Here is a 13,855-nt window from a genome sequence, read left to right on the forward strand (position 1 = left end):
ATTATGGAAACAAAAAAATATTAGGCATACATAACAACTATTTATAGGTGGTAGGTAAATAATAATATGTATTTATGTGTAACCTCGTATGTACATGATATAAAAAATACATATTACTACATATGCTTAAATCTTTATTTTACAATTTTACCATACTTTCTAATTTTTTTTTTTAATTTGGGGTTCGGAGATGGGTTCTGCCATTTTTTTTCTCTAGAATTTCACTTGTGCCATTCGATGATGTTGCTGAAGTCTTTTTGATCTAGATAATCCTGCTTCTGTTGGTGGCTTCTGGTAAAATAATAATAGGGGGGGAACAGCAGTTTTTTTTAGAATCTTTTTTAAAGGTAAACCTAAAATTTAAATTGTGTGGTGAATTTAATGTGTTACTCAAGACAAAAAACCCCAATAACTCATTTTGTAAGTTTCTTCTACATCGAACTATCCACTCGTTTCGAATACTTCGGGATACTAGATCTGTCTCGATGGGAAAGCGATGAAAACTACATTTTCGAGAACTTGCTTTTTCATCAAAATAATTGTTATTGCACCCATACATGGCACATCTCGTTCCAGTCATACCTAACTATTTTTTGATATAACTTATCCCACTGAAAAAGGTATACCTATATTATTATGTGTAATATTTTGAGCTTACCTCCTAAATAATAACACCGCTAATAAGCAGCACGAACACAAAACTTTTAAGTCTTTGTTAAAGGTTAAAAATACTGTTTTTCTCAGTTCTCGCCACTCAAGCACATACAATTTTAAAGTAGTTGTTAAAGCTTAAAAACACTGTTTTGTCCAAATTTTTTTTTAGAGAAATACAATTAACACAAACATTAGCGCACTACTCACGGGTTTAAATTATTTTAATTGTTCAAACAACACAAAATACAACGGTTTAATACGCCTTCAAATGCATTGACAGAATACACAAAAAGCGCTAGAGGACTTCGCTTACGTCAGAAGCGACCACGTGCGATCGATAATTTTGGCAAACCTATGTCTTATGGGATTACGCAATCCTATTCAACCAATATAATATAGTTGTCTATGATCCTATTAGGTTTACGATTCGTGGTTGAGACCATATAATGTTTAAATCGACAAATACTCATTCTTTGCATATCCGTTAATTTAAATTTAATTTAACCTCTTAAAATGAATAGCAACCCCATCAGTACAGAAATAAAAGCCAAATCGAAGTTATTGTACGATTTGCTACAAGATTTAAATCATGTTAAAGAAATTTTGCCTTGGTTTAAGGTAAGTTAATAATAATAATTCACATAGTGCTAACCCCTCAATTTGTAGGATTTTTGTAAATACCTAAGTGAGACTATTATCTGTATTAAGGAATGGTGTATGGAGATACCACGGGAAAGCTATTCAAAGAACAGCTTAATATTATATTTGCTCCAATTGGTGGCGATCCTTGCCAACTTGATTAACATATTTGTAAAGGAATTTGAGCTCAAGCAGCAAATTAACGTAATTATATTCTTATAAACTACTTTTTGCATACTATTTAAGAACTCACAAATAAAAGTAAAACAATTCTTTTAGTAAAATTCACATGAAAATTACACTTCAGTAACAAATTTAATGACGTGTTACAAAGTCATATTGAAATGTTTGATACAATTCCTTTAATTTAATAGCAGTCTAGAAATTTTATCAAAAAGAACCTTATCAACTGCCTCGATGGAATTATTGATGTTTTAATATCACAAAAAAGTGTAGTCCAGTCAAGTAATTTTATAACCTTCATGGATTCAGCTTTAGACAAAATTCACAGTTTACCTTGCAGTGAAGATGGACATCTAGTGAAAAATTTTTTTGACTGCAAAAGTATATTTGAAGATGTATTGGGTCATGCAATGTCAATCGCCCAAGTTGCATTAATAGAAGACAGCAAAATTATTAGAGGCAGTGCACAGATGGTATGAAATCCAATTTTATATGCAGAGTGGTTTAAAGGGGACACTTTAGAAAACACAAACTTCTAGACAGGAAACCTATTGGAGAAAACTATACATACCTATTTTCAACCCACTCCCGTAACTTAATTGTTTCTAAATATTTTTTGATTCTGTAAAAACATTCCACTTCGGTTTTTTAAATTGATCTTATGTTTTAATAAATTATAAATTGCTCCTTTTAAATTACCTGGTAAATTTTGTTAATCTGGAAACATATTCTAAAATACCCAGTGCCTACAGCTTAGTGGATATTTTTAAAAGTGTTAAATAAAATAAGAACAAAATTTAAATGAAGTCACTAACTGAACCCAAGATTAAATTAAATAATCATTGGTTAGCAGGGCTATTTTGGGGGTTCCTATTCTTACTGATTTTGTAAATTTCTGTATCTTCATATTAAAATCACAGAAAAACCTTTAAAAGCAAAACCCGATAAATAAAAATGAACAATTGTTTGACAGTACTTGAGGTGTTTTCCGTGTTCCCCATCTCACCACCACATTAAATTATTATTAAAAATTGCTGCATTTGTCTCTTGCTTAAAAACTAAGTACATGATATATTGCTTGTTGTAGGTACTTGAAGCATTAGACTTACTATTTAGAGAAATTCATAAGCACCCATTAAATAAGGCAATGGTTCAATTGTACAGCAATTTGTGCAACGATCGTTTGTGTTCCCTGGAAAGAAAAATAAATAACACAATACTAAAATTAGCATTAAAGGTCTTTTTAGAATACACAGATCACATTGAAGCAATTGCAACATTTTGTTTAAATAACAGCAATAGGCATAATATGGAGGAGTTGGATGCTAAAGTAGTTGATTTTGACTTGCACGTTGATCGCATAATACAGATTGGATTGTTTGCTGTTTCGTGCTGTTCAAATACATATGGTAGGAATATTTTTTGATGAATTTTAAATTTATCATTTCTATTACAAACGAGACGCATAAAAAGTATAGTTTTTTTTTTTGTTTTTTAAGTTGTTAAATATTGAAGTCAAAAGAATATGAAATTGTTTTTTCAGATGGCGTAAAAATACAAAGTTGCCTGGCAAGCCTTGAAGCATTGGAAACTGAACTTGTACCTGCATTTACAGCAGTATTGAAGAATCCAACAAATGAAAATTTATCGCACTCTTTTATACTGAAGCTAAATTGGCTACACCAAGCAAATAAATTAAAAACATACATTTTTCACGTTATAGATCCTTACGCATTTTGCAAGGTATGAATGTTTAATTATTGTAGTGGGCATTAAACATGAAATTTTTGAACATATATATATAAAGTAAAAAATTAAAAAAAGCAAATAATAGTATAAAACTCTACCTACAGAAAGACTAAAAAAATATTATTTTTTCGAATTAGCCTTCTGTTGAAATTGATCCATATATGACATGAGTGTATAGTTTATCAGTAAATCACCATGCTTAAATAGAATTTTATTTTGCAGATTGTATCCATAGAGGCAAATCAATACATCGAACAAATTTCTGAAGCTATAAGATCAGAGAGTTTCTCAGACATAAATAAACTAGTTCAAGAGCTAATAAAAGTATCCAATGTTTTAAATATGTTCATCAGCACTACTTTGGAACGGTCAGATAATAACATTGAGAAAATAAAACCAATTTTTGACAATTTTTTAAAAGGTAATTTTTCAGATTTCAAATGAATGTTCACATTACAGTATGTAGGCATTCTAAAACTGATAATGCTGTCTAAACATTACTTCTTTGGACTAGAGCTTTATGTGTGTTTTAGTTCATCATGAAGTAAAGAGTGCAAAAGATATTTTATTAAAAGAACCTTGCCGACATCCTGAAAGCTTTCTAAGGGTCTTAAAGAGGTGTAAATTATTAGGAAATCAGATGAAAGCAATGTATTGCTTTTTGGAGGAGGAGTCTGTACCAGAGAAAAGTAATAATAGTCTACAATTACCTACACTAGAATCTAACAAACAACAAAAACAAAGTGTTGGTTTTCCTTTAATTGAACATATTATTAATCGCGGGCAGCAGATATTACAGGAAAGAAGTATTCTATATCCATCTAAAATTAACAAAGTTGATGGAGAAAATATGCTTCAACCAAGTAATTAAGTCACTTAATTATATGTCATTTCATTGTACCTAAAAATGCTCTTTTTAGATTTATTTAACTCCAAGTGTAAAAGTTTGAGAAAAATGAGTTTTATCAATGTATTGGTTAAGAAGGAAGCCTCATTTGATTTACAAATAACTGGTAAGAATTATTGTATTTTTTCACATTATCTTCAATAGTGCCAATTTCAGATATTTTGAATGAATTAACAATCATAGGTTCAAGCTTCAAGGAATAAATGTTTAATGTATTCCGTTGTTTTATTGTTATTTTTTTCTATTCACCATAGGTAATAGACTTGAATGACCGGATTTAATTAAGATTTCTAAATAAAACACGAACCTTGATTGCCAAGTTTTCACCAGACAAAAATTCAAGCTAATTTATAAGTCTAATGCAATGTCAAATCACACAACCAAGTAGACATCTAGCTTAAGTAGCAGATATTTCGATTACAGCAAACATAAGCCTTTATCATATTGTCGAAGATGAGCGGCTTTTCCTGGCAGATGTATGTGTTTCGCATGAATCCATTAGTGAGACCTAGATGTACTTGTGATTTGAATTTACTAGCCATTAGCTATATATTCTACAATGAAGATTATATGCCATAACTTTTTGTCTTAAAAGGTAAAAATTTATATACAAAAAGGTACTTTCAAAAAAATCTCAGAAAAACATTTCTTTAAAACCAAACTTTTTTTTCTTTAAATGGCACTGTCGAATTTTTGTAAGGCGCATAAGACTACCCAATCGATGGCATATGAAAAGTATGTAAGCCTAGTCACATTCTTTATTGTAAGAATAATAATTTTTAAATTATTTTCATTCAAAATATTTTTTTATCTTTAAAAATAAAAAGTTATACAGCAAAATAATATATAGGTATATCTCAAGTAACGTACTCCGAGATTTTAGAGAAGTGTAAACATATTTGCTGCTTCTCGTAATTTGCAACTGAAAAATCTTTGACAAATATGACAGCCACGTGTCATTTTTTGTGATTTCAATAATTTCTAGCATGTCTTGGCTACACTCTAGCTTTACACGTATGGATATTTATATATGGTGAGTTAACAAGGAATGGTCGTAACATTTACTATAAAATTTAGGGGGCTTCAATATTGACAAGAGTAAAGTTGTTTTCCCCACAATGATATGAGTTTCCCTTTTAAGATTTAACATTGGCCTTTTATGCAGCTCCAATTTCCTTTTTATTGGGCAGTTGTCAAAAGGAATCTCAAAAACTTCTTCAAGTGGTTGGTGCTGAACTTTTCTGAATGGGCAATTGATTTTCCTACGTTTTTTTAACAATTGTGTCTTCATATTGACGAAATCTATTTGCATCTTTTGATCTTCCACTGAAATTGAGAATCATGAGTAATTATTGAATGTTTACTCCTAGAAATAGCTGTCAATTATAACAAACATTGGAGATGCACAAAAACTTACCTTGTTTTATCTTCATAGGTAGCCAATATGGCACCAAAACAATCCCCAGTGCACTATTAAATGAGGATAATAAATATTCGTCATAAATTCTTGATTTGCAAATCAGTCCATAAATCGACTACAAAGTTAGGGTGAATTAGTAGTCTCCATGATATTTATATTTATATATAAAACACCAAAACTAACCAAATAATTGTTTTCACAAAAGCAAATTGGATATTTTTTATCTAGCTTTGTATTTTTCCCTTTCAAGCATAGTGCGAGAAATTTAAATGAATTTATTCAAATTCCTGTGTCTTCACTTTTATAGTGTGTTATTGTGTATAACCTATTGTAAATATTTACCAAAATAATATCCCGAAGATCCCAATCTTCTTGCTGCATAAGTACAGTTAAAAAATATGTTGCATTTGGGAGGAAAATTCTTTTGACCGCATCAATTCCAAGAAAATATATAACATTCAAGAGAGGTAGAACATTTTGTTCGCATTTTAAAATCAATTCTTGGTTCACTCTGATCAGAACCATTTCTTTTAAAGGTTCTCTCATACACAATAATGCCAGAACTGAGCATATTGGTTTTATGATGCCTCTTGTTGTTTTTAGAATGAAGAGTCTTTGTAGCATAACATGTACCAAAAGTTTTAATTGCTTCACTGGAACATTTACACTTGGCAGAGGGCTATTTTCTAAAACCTCCAGTAACTCCAATGCCTTTAGGGTAAGGTCATCATATGCATTATACCTTGTCATAAGGAGGTAAACAAAGTGATAAAACCAATTTGTTATTGGTCCAATAGATGAATTTTCGCTTATATCTTGCAATGCTGCTCTCTTAAGCTCATAGTCATCACTCACAAATGCTTGACACAATGTAGTAAAATATTCTCTAAAACAATTTTGTCTGTCATTGATATTCATATTTACGTCAGAGTACCATGTGGCTTCTAAAATAATATCTGCTTCTTGGCCGTAAACATTATCTTCTTCAGCTAGTTCTATTAAATTCACTTTAATTTCCTGCAAAAAATATATTTTACAAAATATCGACAAACAAAAATTACAAATTAAATGAATTTATTTTTTTAAAGGAAAATTCATACACACGGATAACATAATATTCCATTTCAATGTACCTTCAAGTCATTTCAGAAACTACATAATTACACTCAAATTGTTTTTATCGTAATGTTAAAGTAACAAATTTACTGTCTGCAATTTTCAAAATAGTCCTGCTGTACATGTTTGTTTTTTTCTTTTCCCAATGGCCATAACATACATCCAATGAACATAGTGTTAAGTAGATATGGATACCATGTCCCCTTTTTTAAATGGAACGAAAATGAAATATAAATATAAAAAAAATATAATTCACGTAGCCTAGCCTATATATCTTACTTTTTATGAGTAAACGAATAAAAATATAGATCTTTTTTTAATGAACGAGTAAATAACTAGTACCGGTAAAGTTCTTAAATTGTTACAATTACATTTCTCTCAGTAAAGAAAGTAAATTTGTAATGCAAAATATCCAGAAAGACCCATTACAAGATCCACAGTGAGTAAAATTGAGAGAAAATGTATAAAAACAGGGCACGTAAAAGATCGTCCATGGCCCTGTCAATTAGAAGTTGAAGATAATCCCTCATTGTGCATCTTCTGAAGTAGCTTCAAATTATGTTAGCCAACCAAAAGCTTTCTGTGTATTAAGAAATGAAAGGTATTATCCGTACAAGATTACATTACTAAAGGAGCTGAACGAATATGATCCGGACCAGAGACTACAGTTTTCTGAAACTATGATGCAAATCAACCTAATATGCCAGATAGACAGATGTGGTATCAACAAGATGGTGCTCCGATCCATTTTAGTCGACAAATGGGTGAATATTTAAATACGGTATTTCCCGGACTGTAAATTGGTATAAAGAGATCAACAGAATGGTTTGCAAGATCTCCGGATATTACTCTACTGCATTTTTTCTCTTTCTGGATATTTTGTGTTAAATTGCAAACATTTTCTTGAGTTCTTGTTTTGTCTCCTCAAATAAAAATAAAAATTTCAATTCTCTGAATTTCAGTTTGGATGCGCCATATTCACTTTCTTTATTGACAGAACTGTAATTGTGTCAACTTTCGAACTTTAATGATACTAACCACTTACCTATTTGCTTTAAAATTAAATTTCTGTATTTTATTCTTCTGCTTTAGATTATGCAGATAGGTTTAGGGTATGCTACAGGAATTATGTGTGAAGTTCGACACAGAATTTGAAAATGGATTTCACAAAATAGTGTTCGATTAAAAAAAAGAACTTGGTATCAACTTTTTGACCAACCCTGTATATTTTCTAATTACTCCAAAAAATGGGCAAGAAAAAATTATGATAAACTTGAGCGAGCATTTTTCTTGAAATCCAGTCCCTAATTTTTAAATAAATTTGTTCCATATTTTAGCAGTTCACTGTAAACTTGTTTAATGTTAAAAAAAATAGTTTTGTCAGTTTCTTAAATTAAAATTGGCACACCACAATCTTTCGAATATTCAGCAAGCAATTGTCTCATATTTATATATTTATATTAGATTAAGTAACTGGCTGGCCCCTATGATTGGGAACACTTTATATGATATTAAAAATAAGTAGCCAGGTTAATAATGACACCAAATGTTAAAAGTTTTCCTATAAAGATAGTGCTTCTTAATGGACACCCTATATAATGGTGTCTTGTATGACGACATATCTTTAAAAAATGCTTACATCTAAAGCCAAGTGGTGCAAATTCTGATCTTCAAACTGTATCCAATTTGGATTTGCAGTGGCGCCATATATTTTTTCAATGTTTAAGTTATCAAACACTTCATCAACATCATCCGACGTTATAGAATTTCTCCCAAGTAATCGTGCCTGAATTAGTGAATTCTAAAAGGAAATTCCATAATGTTGAAATAGACGGAATTCACTTACAACCAATGTATTACATGAATTATGTAACGAAGTTTGTAGTTTATATCCTCCGCTAAAGCATCAAATGCAACATCAGAAACCTTACAGGATTCTCCATCAAAATGACGAATGGAATCTGCAGTAATACCAACATATCCTTTGGATTCCTGAAACAAAGTTTATATATAAATTTTATATTTTCACAGTTAATTTATTTTACTTTTGATGGAGAACTTTTGTTGCTTTCTGTAGGGTTTGCTGCGCTTTGAGACTGAGATTTTCTTTTTTCTTGATCTTTTGAATTCCTTTTGGATTTGGAGGATGATGTAGATGAGCATGCTTTTGAGGATTGCATTTTAGCATATATTAACACACCAGAAGACAGCAAACTTTTTCTCTTGACATACACAAGAGGGCAACCAGAACGTTTTTTCTATTTCAAGTTTTTATATATAAAAAAAAGAATGTACTCCGAAGGTTTGCAAAATGTGGCAAGGTTGTGAATAATAAAAACTTGGAGCCCCTTGCAATTTTGTCAATTCAGCTCATTGTAGTTTGACCAGGCCTATGAAATTAGTCCCTGTCCCTCGCTATAAACAGATATTCTCCATAAATAATATAATTTATATTTTCAAACACTTTTACGGGTTATGTCACAAAAGGACAAATAGCTTCAGTCGGCATATTTCTTACAATCAGAATTGCTCTGCTATGAAAAAAACAAAATTCTTTCGATGCTTTTGAAGTACGTACTGGGGGTTATTTACCGTGCATTTCTTGTTTGATATTTTGTGATGTAATTAAAATATGGGTCTAAGCTTTGGCCGAATGGTTGTCGTACGATTCGAGAACCGTAGTAAACAAAAAAAGATGAAGAACAAAGACCATGAATGTGACCTGACCTAAACTACTTTTTTTGTGGTAATATGTGTTGTTTTCGGTTAAGGTGGTGTCTAAAAATTATGCATGGAAAAATATGATGACACTATATTCCGAGATATCATCCGTTCCCTTGTTGAACTCCGACTGGAATCCTGTAGACGTTTCGCCAAAATCTCACTTGGCATCTTCAATGTATATATAATATACCATATATAATAATAATATAATTATATTAAAAATAAATACGGAGACAATGCAATTTTATTGCAAAAGCAAATTGTGTTAATTTAGAGGATAAATGTGAAAAAGCAAAAGGTGTAAAAAATATGTTATTCAAAATCTATTTGTTATATCTTTGATTGTTTTTGATTTTACACGCAATGCCCAAATATATTTTGAAAAAACATTTATTACAATCAAAATGTATCTATAACCTTTATTAGATTTTGCATACAGTTGCATTTCTACCAAAGCTGCTTGCCACACGTCATTTAATCCTTTAATAATAACTTTTCTTCTTTTTGGTTTATGAAGTTCATTTGCAACGTCTTGTTTAATCTTACTCATTCTCAACTTTACACTTTAAAACCAAACCTACATATATTTCGGATGGTACCTTATAAAGTTCAAAATTCGTTATCAGAATTGATAAAGTGTCCCCTTCATTAAATTTATATCCTATTAAATTTTGTATAGTGAATATCGTGTTATTTATTATAAGTTCAACACTTGGGTGGGAATGTGTAGTCTTTATTTCACCATTTGTTAAAGTCATACTATTCATACTCTAACGTCTAACGACACCATTCAACAATTGAAGTGTTTTATTTTTATTCTGTGCCATAATTGGTAGAACACAAAAATGAAACAACTCTTCATTGTTTTTAAGAATATGCTCTCCAAATTTATTTACTGTCTTGACTAAAACTGAGATAAATTTACAGAGTTTTATTTATAGTATAATCTCAGCTTCTTTAAGTTTTTCAATAATTGAAATTATTTCATTGTTATGTCCAGTATGTCCAGCATTTACTGACTCTGTTAACAGACGTAATCTATCAATAAGTTCGTTTACATCATCCCAGAAAACATAGTCAGTATTTTCCATTACAATTTTAAGACCTTTACCCCTACGTGTTAATCTAGAGGGTGGAGGTTTTCTAAATGCTTCACTAAATCTATGCAATACAATGTTTCTTGATTTTGTTACCCGTTTCTTCTGTAAATAAGGTCCTATTATATTTACATATTCGTAGGATCCTGTTTCTTCAACTTGTTCGTTGGGGTCATAGTTTCTACGTTATGCATTAGTTTTGGTTAATATCTCCATATAGTTATCTAAATCTTGTTTTTTACAAGCAACAGGTTCTTTTTTAAAAAGTAACCCATATAATCCCACAATGCCTGGATAAGTTACTCCTTCCACTCCTATATATTTAGCAATAATTTCAACAGGTCTTTGAGTCAATCATAGGAAAAAATTTTCAGTTTCAATGTCATGAACTATTCCATAATTGTGATCAAACTTGTGTTCAGTATCTTTCACACTGTCATCAATATATCCTCTTGGTAACTCAATCTTCCAACCACTCTTGATATGCAGGGGTGTCAACATAAGTCTGTATTGATTTTCTGGTTTGTTCCAGCATATCTGACAGATTTAAATTTTCTAATGTACTGGAACTTTTAGATTCCGGTGTAGTTTCGATTATAACACACGTCTGATTTGCAACACTGGTGTATATATCAATTTTGTGGTCCTGGTACTCAGTTGGAACAAAGACTAAATAGGGAAAACATCGGTATTAATAAATTAGACGCCGCTTGCAAAGACCACGACATAGCATATTCACAATCAGATAATTTAAAAAAAAAGACACGAAGCAGATAAGATTTTAGAAGAAAAATCTTGGAATCGAGTAAAACCGAAAGATGCATTGCTAGGAGAAAGAATTGCAGCATTAACAGTAGCGGGTATAATGAAAGGAAAAATTAAACTCGGTATGGATGTAAAGAAAGGTGGAAAATTGAAAAAGGAGAGAATTATTAAGACCCCTAAAAAAATAGGAGGCTTTTTACCTCTATTGCTCTTGGCGCTCTAGAAGGAGGAGCAGCTGGGATAGCTAAGACTGTAAATGATATTAAAGTCTCAAAAGAGCAGTTAGAAGAATTACGTCGTCATAACAAGGAAAGGGATTATTTATTAAACCATAAAAAACTGGTGCAGGTGTTTCCAAGGGAAAGGGGAAACCATACAAAGGGGGAAAAATATCTTTAAAAAAAAAGCTGAAATAAAATTTCCACGATGACTAACCAATATAGGTATATTACATTTAGTTAAAAAATTAGGTATACCACATTTTAGAGGAGTTTTGATGCGCTACAATCTTCCTACAAAAATCCAAATAATAGAATGTGGTATTATTAACTTGGACAATGAAAAATATGAAGGGACTCATTGGGTAGTCTACATGAAAAATACATCTTATGGAAACCTGAAACCACCTCTAGAATATCAAATTCTTCAATTCAAATGTTAAAGTATACTACAATCACGAAAGAAAACAAAATTATATAGCATACAATTGTGGACAATTGTCTATTGAATATCTAAATAATAATACGATACAAAAAAAATCAATCATTTAATTTCATTATGTCTACCACTATTGCAATAACAGGAAATACATCTGTATTATCAGCTGATTTTAATTCACCAATATATTTAGATTTTAGCAATATTACTTAGGATTGGCAGACTTCGAATCATTTATGAGTATTCCTAATGTAGGACGGAGCAACAATAAGTTGCATGTAGGTGATAAAGTAGTAGAGATTCCTGAAGGAACTTGTGATATTTCCGATTTATCAGAAGCAATAAAAAATCTTATTCATGAGAGTTTTGGAATTGAAAGAGTTGTGTTTTTATTAATATCAAATGTAAATACATGAAAGTGTCAGACATTTTGTAGTAAATCATTCGATTTTACAAAAAATGACTCGATTGGATCTCTGTTATAAAAAAAGAGTCATTGAACCAAACCAAAATAGTAAACATAACTAAAGTAAATGCAATCTGCATCGATTGTAATATTTGTGTTGGTTCATTTAATAATGGAAAGCCAGTTCACGTAATTCATCAGTTTTACCCTGCTGTGACTCCAGGGTATAAAATAGTGGAACCGCTTTAACTCACACTATATTTTCCAGTTAGCGTTAAAACAATCAACAACATAACTATAAAAATACTTGATCAGGACGGAGATTTGATAAATTTTCGAAAAGAAACTATTACAGTAAGATTGCATTTAAAAAGCGAAAATTTGTAAAATGGTTATTAGATATAATAGACCATTCATGTTTAATGAAGAACTAAACATATGTAAAAAGAAAATAAGATAATACAAGAAAATCGTCAATTTCTCGAATCTTCGGGGCTTAAAGTTTTAATATAATGAATATTTTAAATGTCAATGAAAAATTTTATGTAGACAATTCAATTGTAAGCTCAGAACTTCACAAGTATCAACCATTTGTATCTTCGAAATTTGAGTATAGTGGTGAAATACGAATACCAATTCAAAAACTGGATACATTCACATTACCTTCCGAAAGTATGTTATATATTGAAGGAAAATTGTCCAACACGGATGGGAAATATACCTACCAAAAAATTAAGGTTCATAAATAATGGAGCCGCGTTTTTATTTAGAGAAATTCGATATGAACTGAACGGAATTCTAGTTGATGATAGCGCAAAGTTTAATATTTCTATACCTTTAAAAATGCTTTTGGGATTTTTTGAAGACTATAAAAAAATTATTTTAAACATGAAACCAGAACTAGTTTTAATAAGAGCTAGCAACGATGTAGATGTTGAACCACCTACTGCGGAAGTCCCAAAAGTAACTTTAGATAAACTATATTCGAAAATACCTCATATAAAAGTTGATATCCCACAACAATTAGCCTTAACTAAAATATTGGAATCTTATAAAGAAATTTTATTGGGTTTTAGAAGTTGGGAATTAGTTGAATACTCATCTCTGACTGAAACAATGCGACATGCGACATCAACAAACTTGAAACACCTCAAGTTATTATCGCTTTTCAGGAAGATAGGAAAGGTCAGGAAAGTAAAAAACGATATGAGTTAATTTGATAACGTTGATGTTACTAACATAAGAGTATTTCTAAATTCTGTAAGATATAAATATCATGACTTGTATTTGAATTTTAAAGACAACAAATATACCGATTTATACGAAATTTAAACGAAATGTTTGAAAATTTCATAAATTCTTATTACGGTCTCATAAATGAACCGATTTTTTCACCTGAATCGTTTAAACAAAAATGTCCTATTACACATATTGATTGTTCACATCAAAAAGAATCTCTTCGAACGGGCTCTGCAGTAATAAGAGTTGAATTCGAACAGTTTACTGTCTTATTCTAATGATAAACTATTTAGCTAGAA

At 30.6% G+C, this 13,855-nt stretch overlaps 2 protein-coding genes across 5 annotated transcripts; one reads left to right on the forward strand and one right to left on the reverse strand.

Annotated features, from left to right (window-relative positions):
• Positions 1 to 617: 617 nt before the first annotated feature.
• On the forward strand, positions 618 to 4,335 carry LOC132705077 (serendipity locus protein alpha). 2 transcript variants are annotated; one of them, XM_060675511.1, is made up of 9 exons: positions 618 to 1,272; positions 1,321 to 1,497; positions 1,668 to 1,949; positions 2,564 to 2,885; positions 3,020 to 3,219; positions 3,448 to 3,646; positions 3,759 to 4,088; positions 4,146 to 4,238; positions 4,289 to 4,335. In XM_060675511.1, exons 1-9 carry the CDS (start codon positions 1,168 to 1,170, stop codon positions 4,333 to 4,335), a joined length of 1,755 nt encoding a protein of 584 aa, XP_060531494.1. In that variant the 5' UTR covers positions 618 to 1,167. The 2 variants fall into 2 exon arrangements, with proteins under 2 accessions (XP_060531494.1, XP_060531500.1); XM_060675517.1 differs by having other exon boundaries at positions 1,671 to 1,949.
• On the reverse strand, positions 4,093 to 9,283 carry LOC132705092 (uncharacterized). 3 transcript variants are annotated; one of them, XM_060675532.1, is made up of 7 exons: positions 9,139 to 9,280; positions 8,714 to 9,083; positions 8,529 to 8,660; positions 8,308 to 8,469; positions 5,895 to 6,569; positions 5,550 to 5,667; positions 4,093 to 5,458 (listed from the first exon to the last, which is right to left on the reverse strand). In XM_060675532.1, the coding sequence occupies exons 2-7, from the start codon at positions 8,846 to 8,848 to the stop codon at positions 5,157 to 5,159; spliced, it is 1,524 nt and encodes a 507-aa protein (XP_060531515.1). In that variant the 5' UTR covers positions 8,849 to 9,083; positions 9,139 to 9,280; the 3' UTR covers positions 4,093 to 5,156. The 3 variants fall into 3 exon arrangements, with proteins under 3 accessions (XP_060531515.1, XP_060531509.1, XP_060531523.1); XM_060675526.1 differs by having other exon boundaries at positions 8,714 to 9,283; XM_060675540.1 differs by lacking the exons at positions 4,093 to 5,458; positions 5,550 to 5,667 and having other exon boundaries at positions 6,330 to 6,438; positions 6,487 to 6,569; positions 8,714 to 9,283.
• Positions 9,284 to 13,855: the final 4,572 nt, after the last annotated feature.

This window comes from Cylas formicarius, unplaced genomic scaffold (genome assembly GCF_029955315.1).
Source record: "Cylas formicarius isolate icCylForm1 unplaced genomic scaffold, icCylForm1.1 PGA_scaffold_10__41_contigs__length_53128322, whole genome shotgun sequence".
NCBI lineage: Eukaryota > Metazoa > Arthropoda > Insecta > Coleoptera > Brentidae > Cylas > Cylas formicarius.

Coding starts and splice junctions, on each gene's coding strand:
- LOC132705077 (XM_060675511.1), top strand. CDS start 1,168: ATGAATAGCAACCCCATCAGTACAGAAATAAAAGCCAAATCGAAGTTA. Junction 1,950..2,563: donor TTAGAGGCAGTGCACAGATG/GTATGAAATCCA, acceptor TGCTTGTTGTAG/GTACTTGAAGCATTAGACTT. Junction 2,886..3,019: donor GTGCTGTTCAAATACATATG/GTAGGAATATTT, acceptor TTGTTTTTTCAG/ATGGCGTAAAAATACAAAGT.
- LOC132705092 (XM_060675526.1), bottom strand. CDS start 8,848: ATGCAATCCTCAAAAGCATGCTCATCTACATCATCCTCCAAATCCAAA. Junction 8,470..8,528: donor AACTTCGTTACATAATTCAT/GTAATACATTGG, acceptor ATTTCCTTTTAG/AATTCACTAATTCAGGCACG. Junction 5,668..5,894: donor ATCTTCGGGATATTATTTTG/GTAAATATTTAC, acceptor CTAACTTTGTAG/TCGATTTATGGACTGATTTG.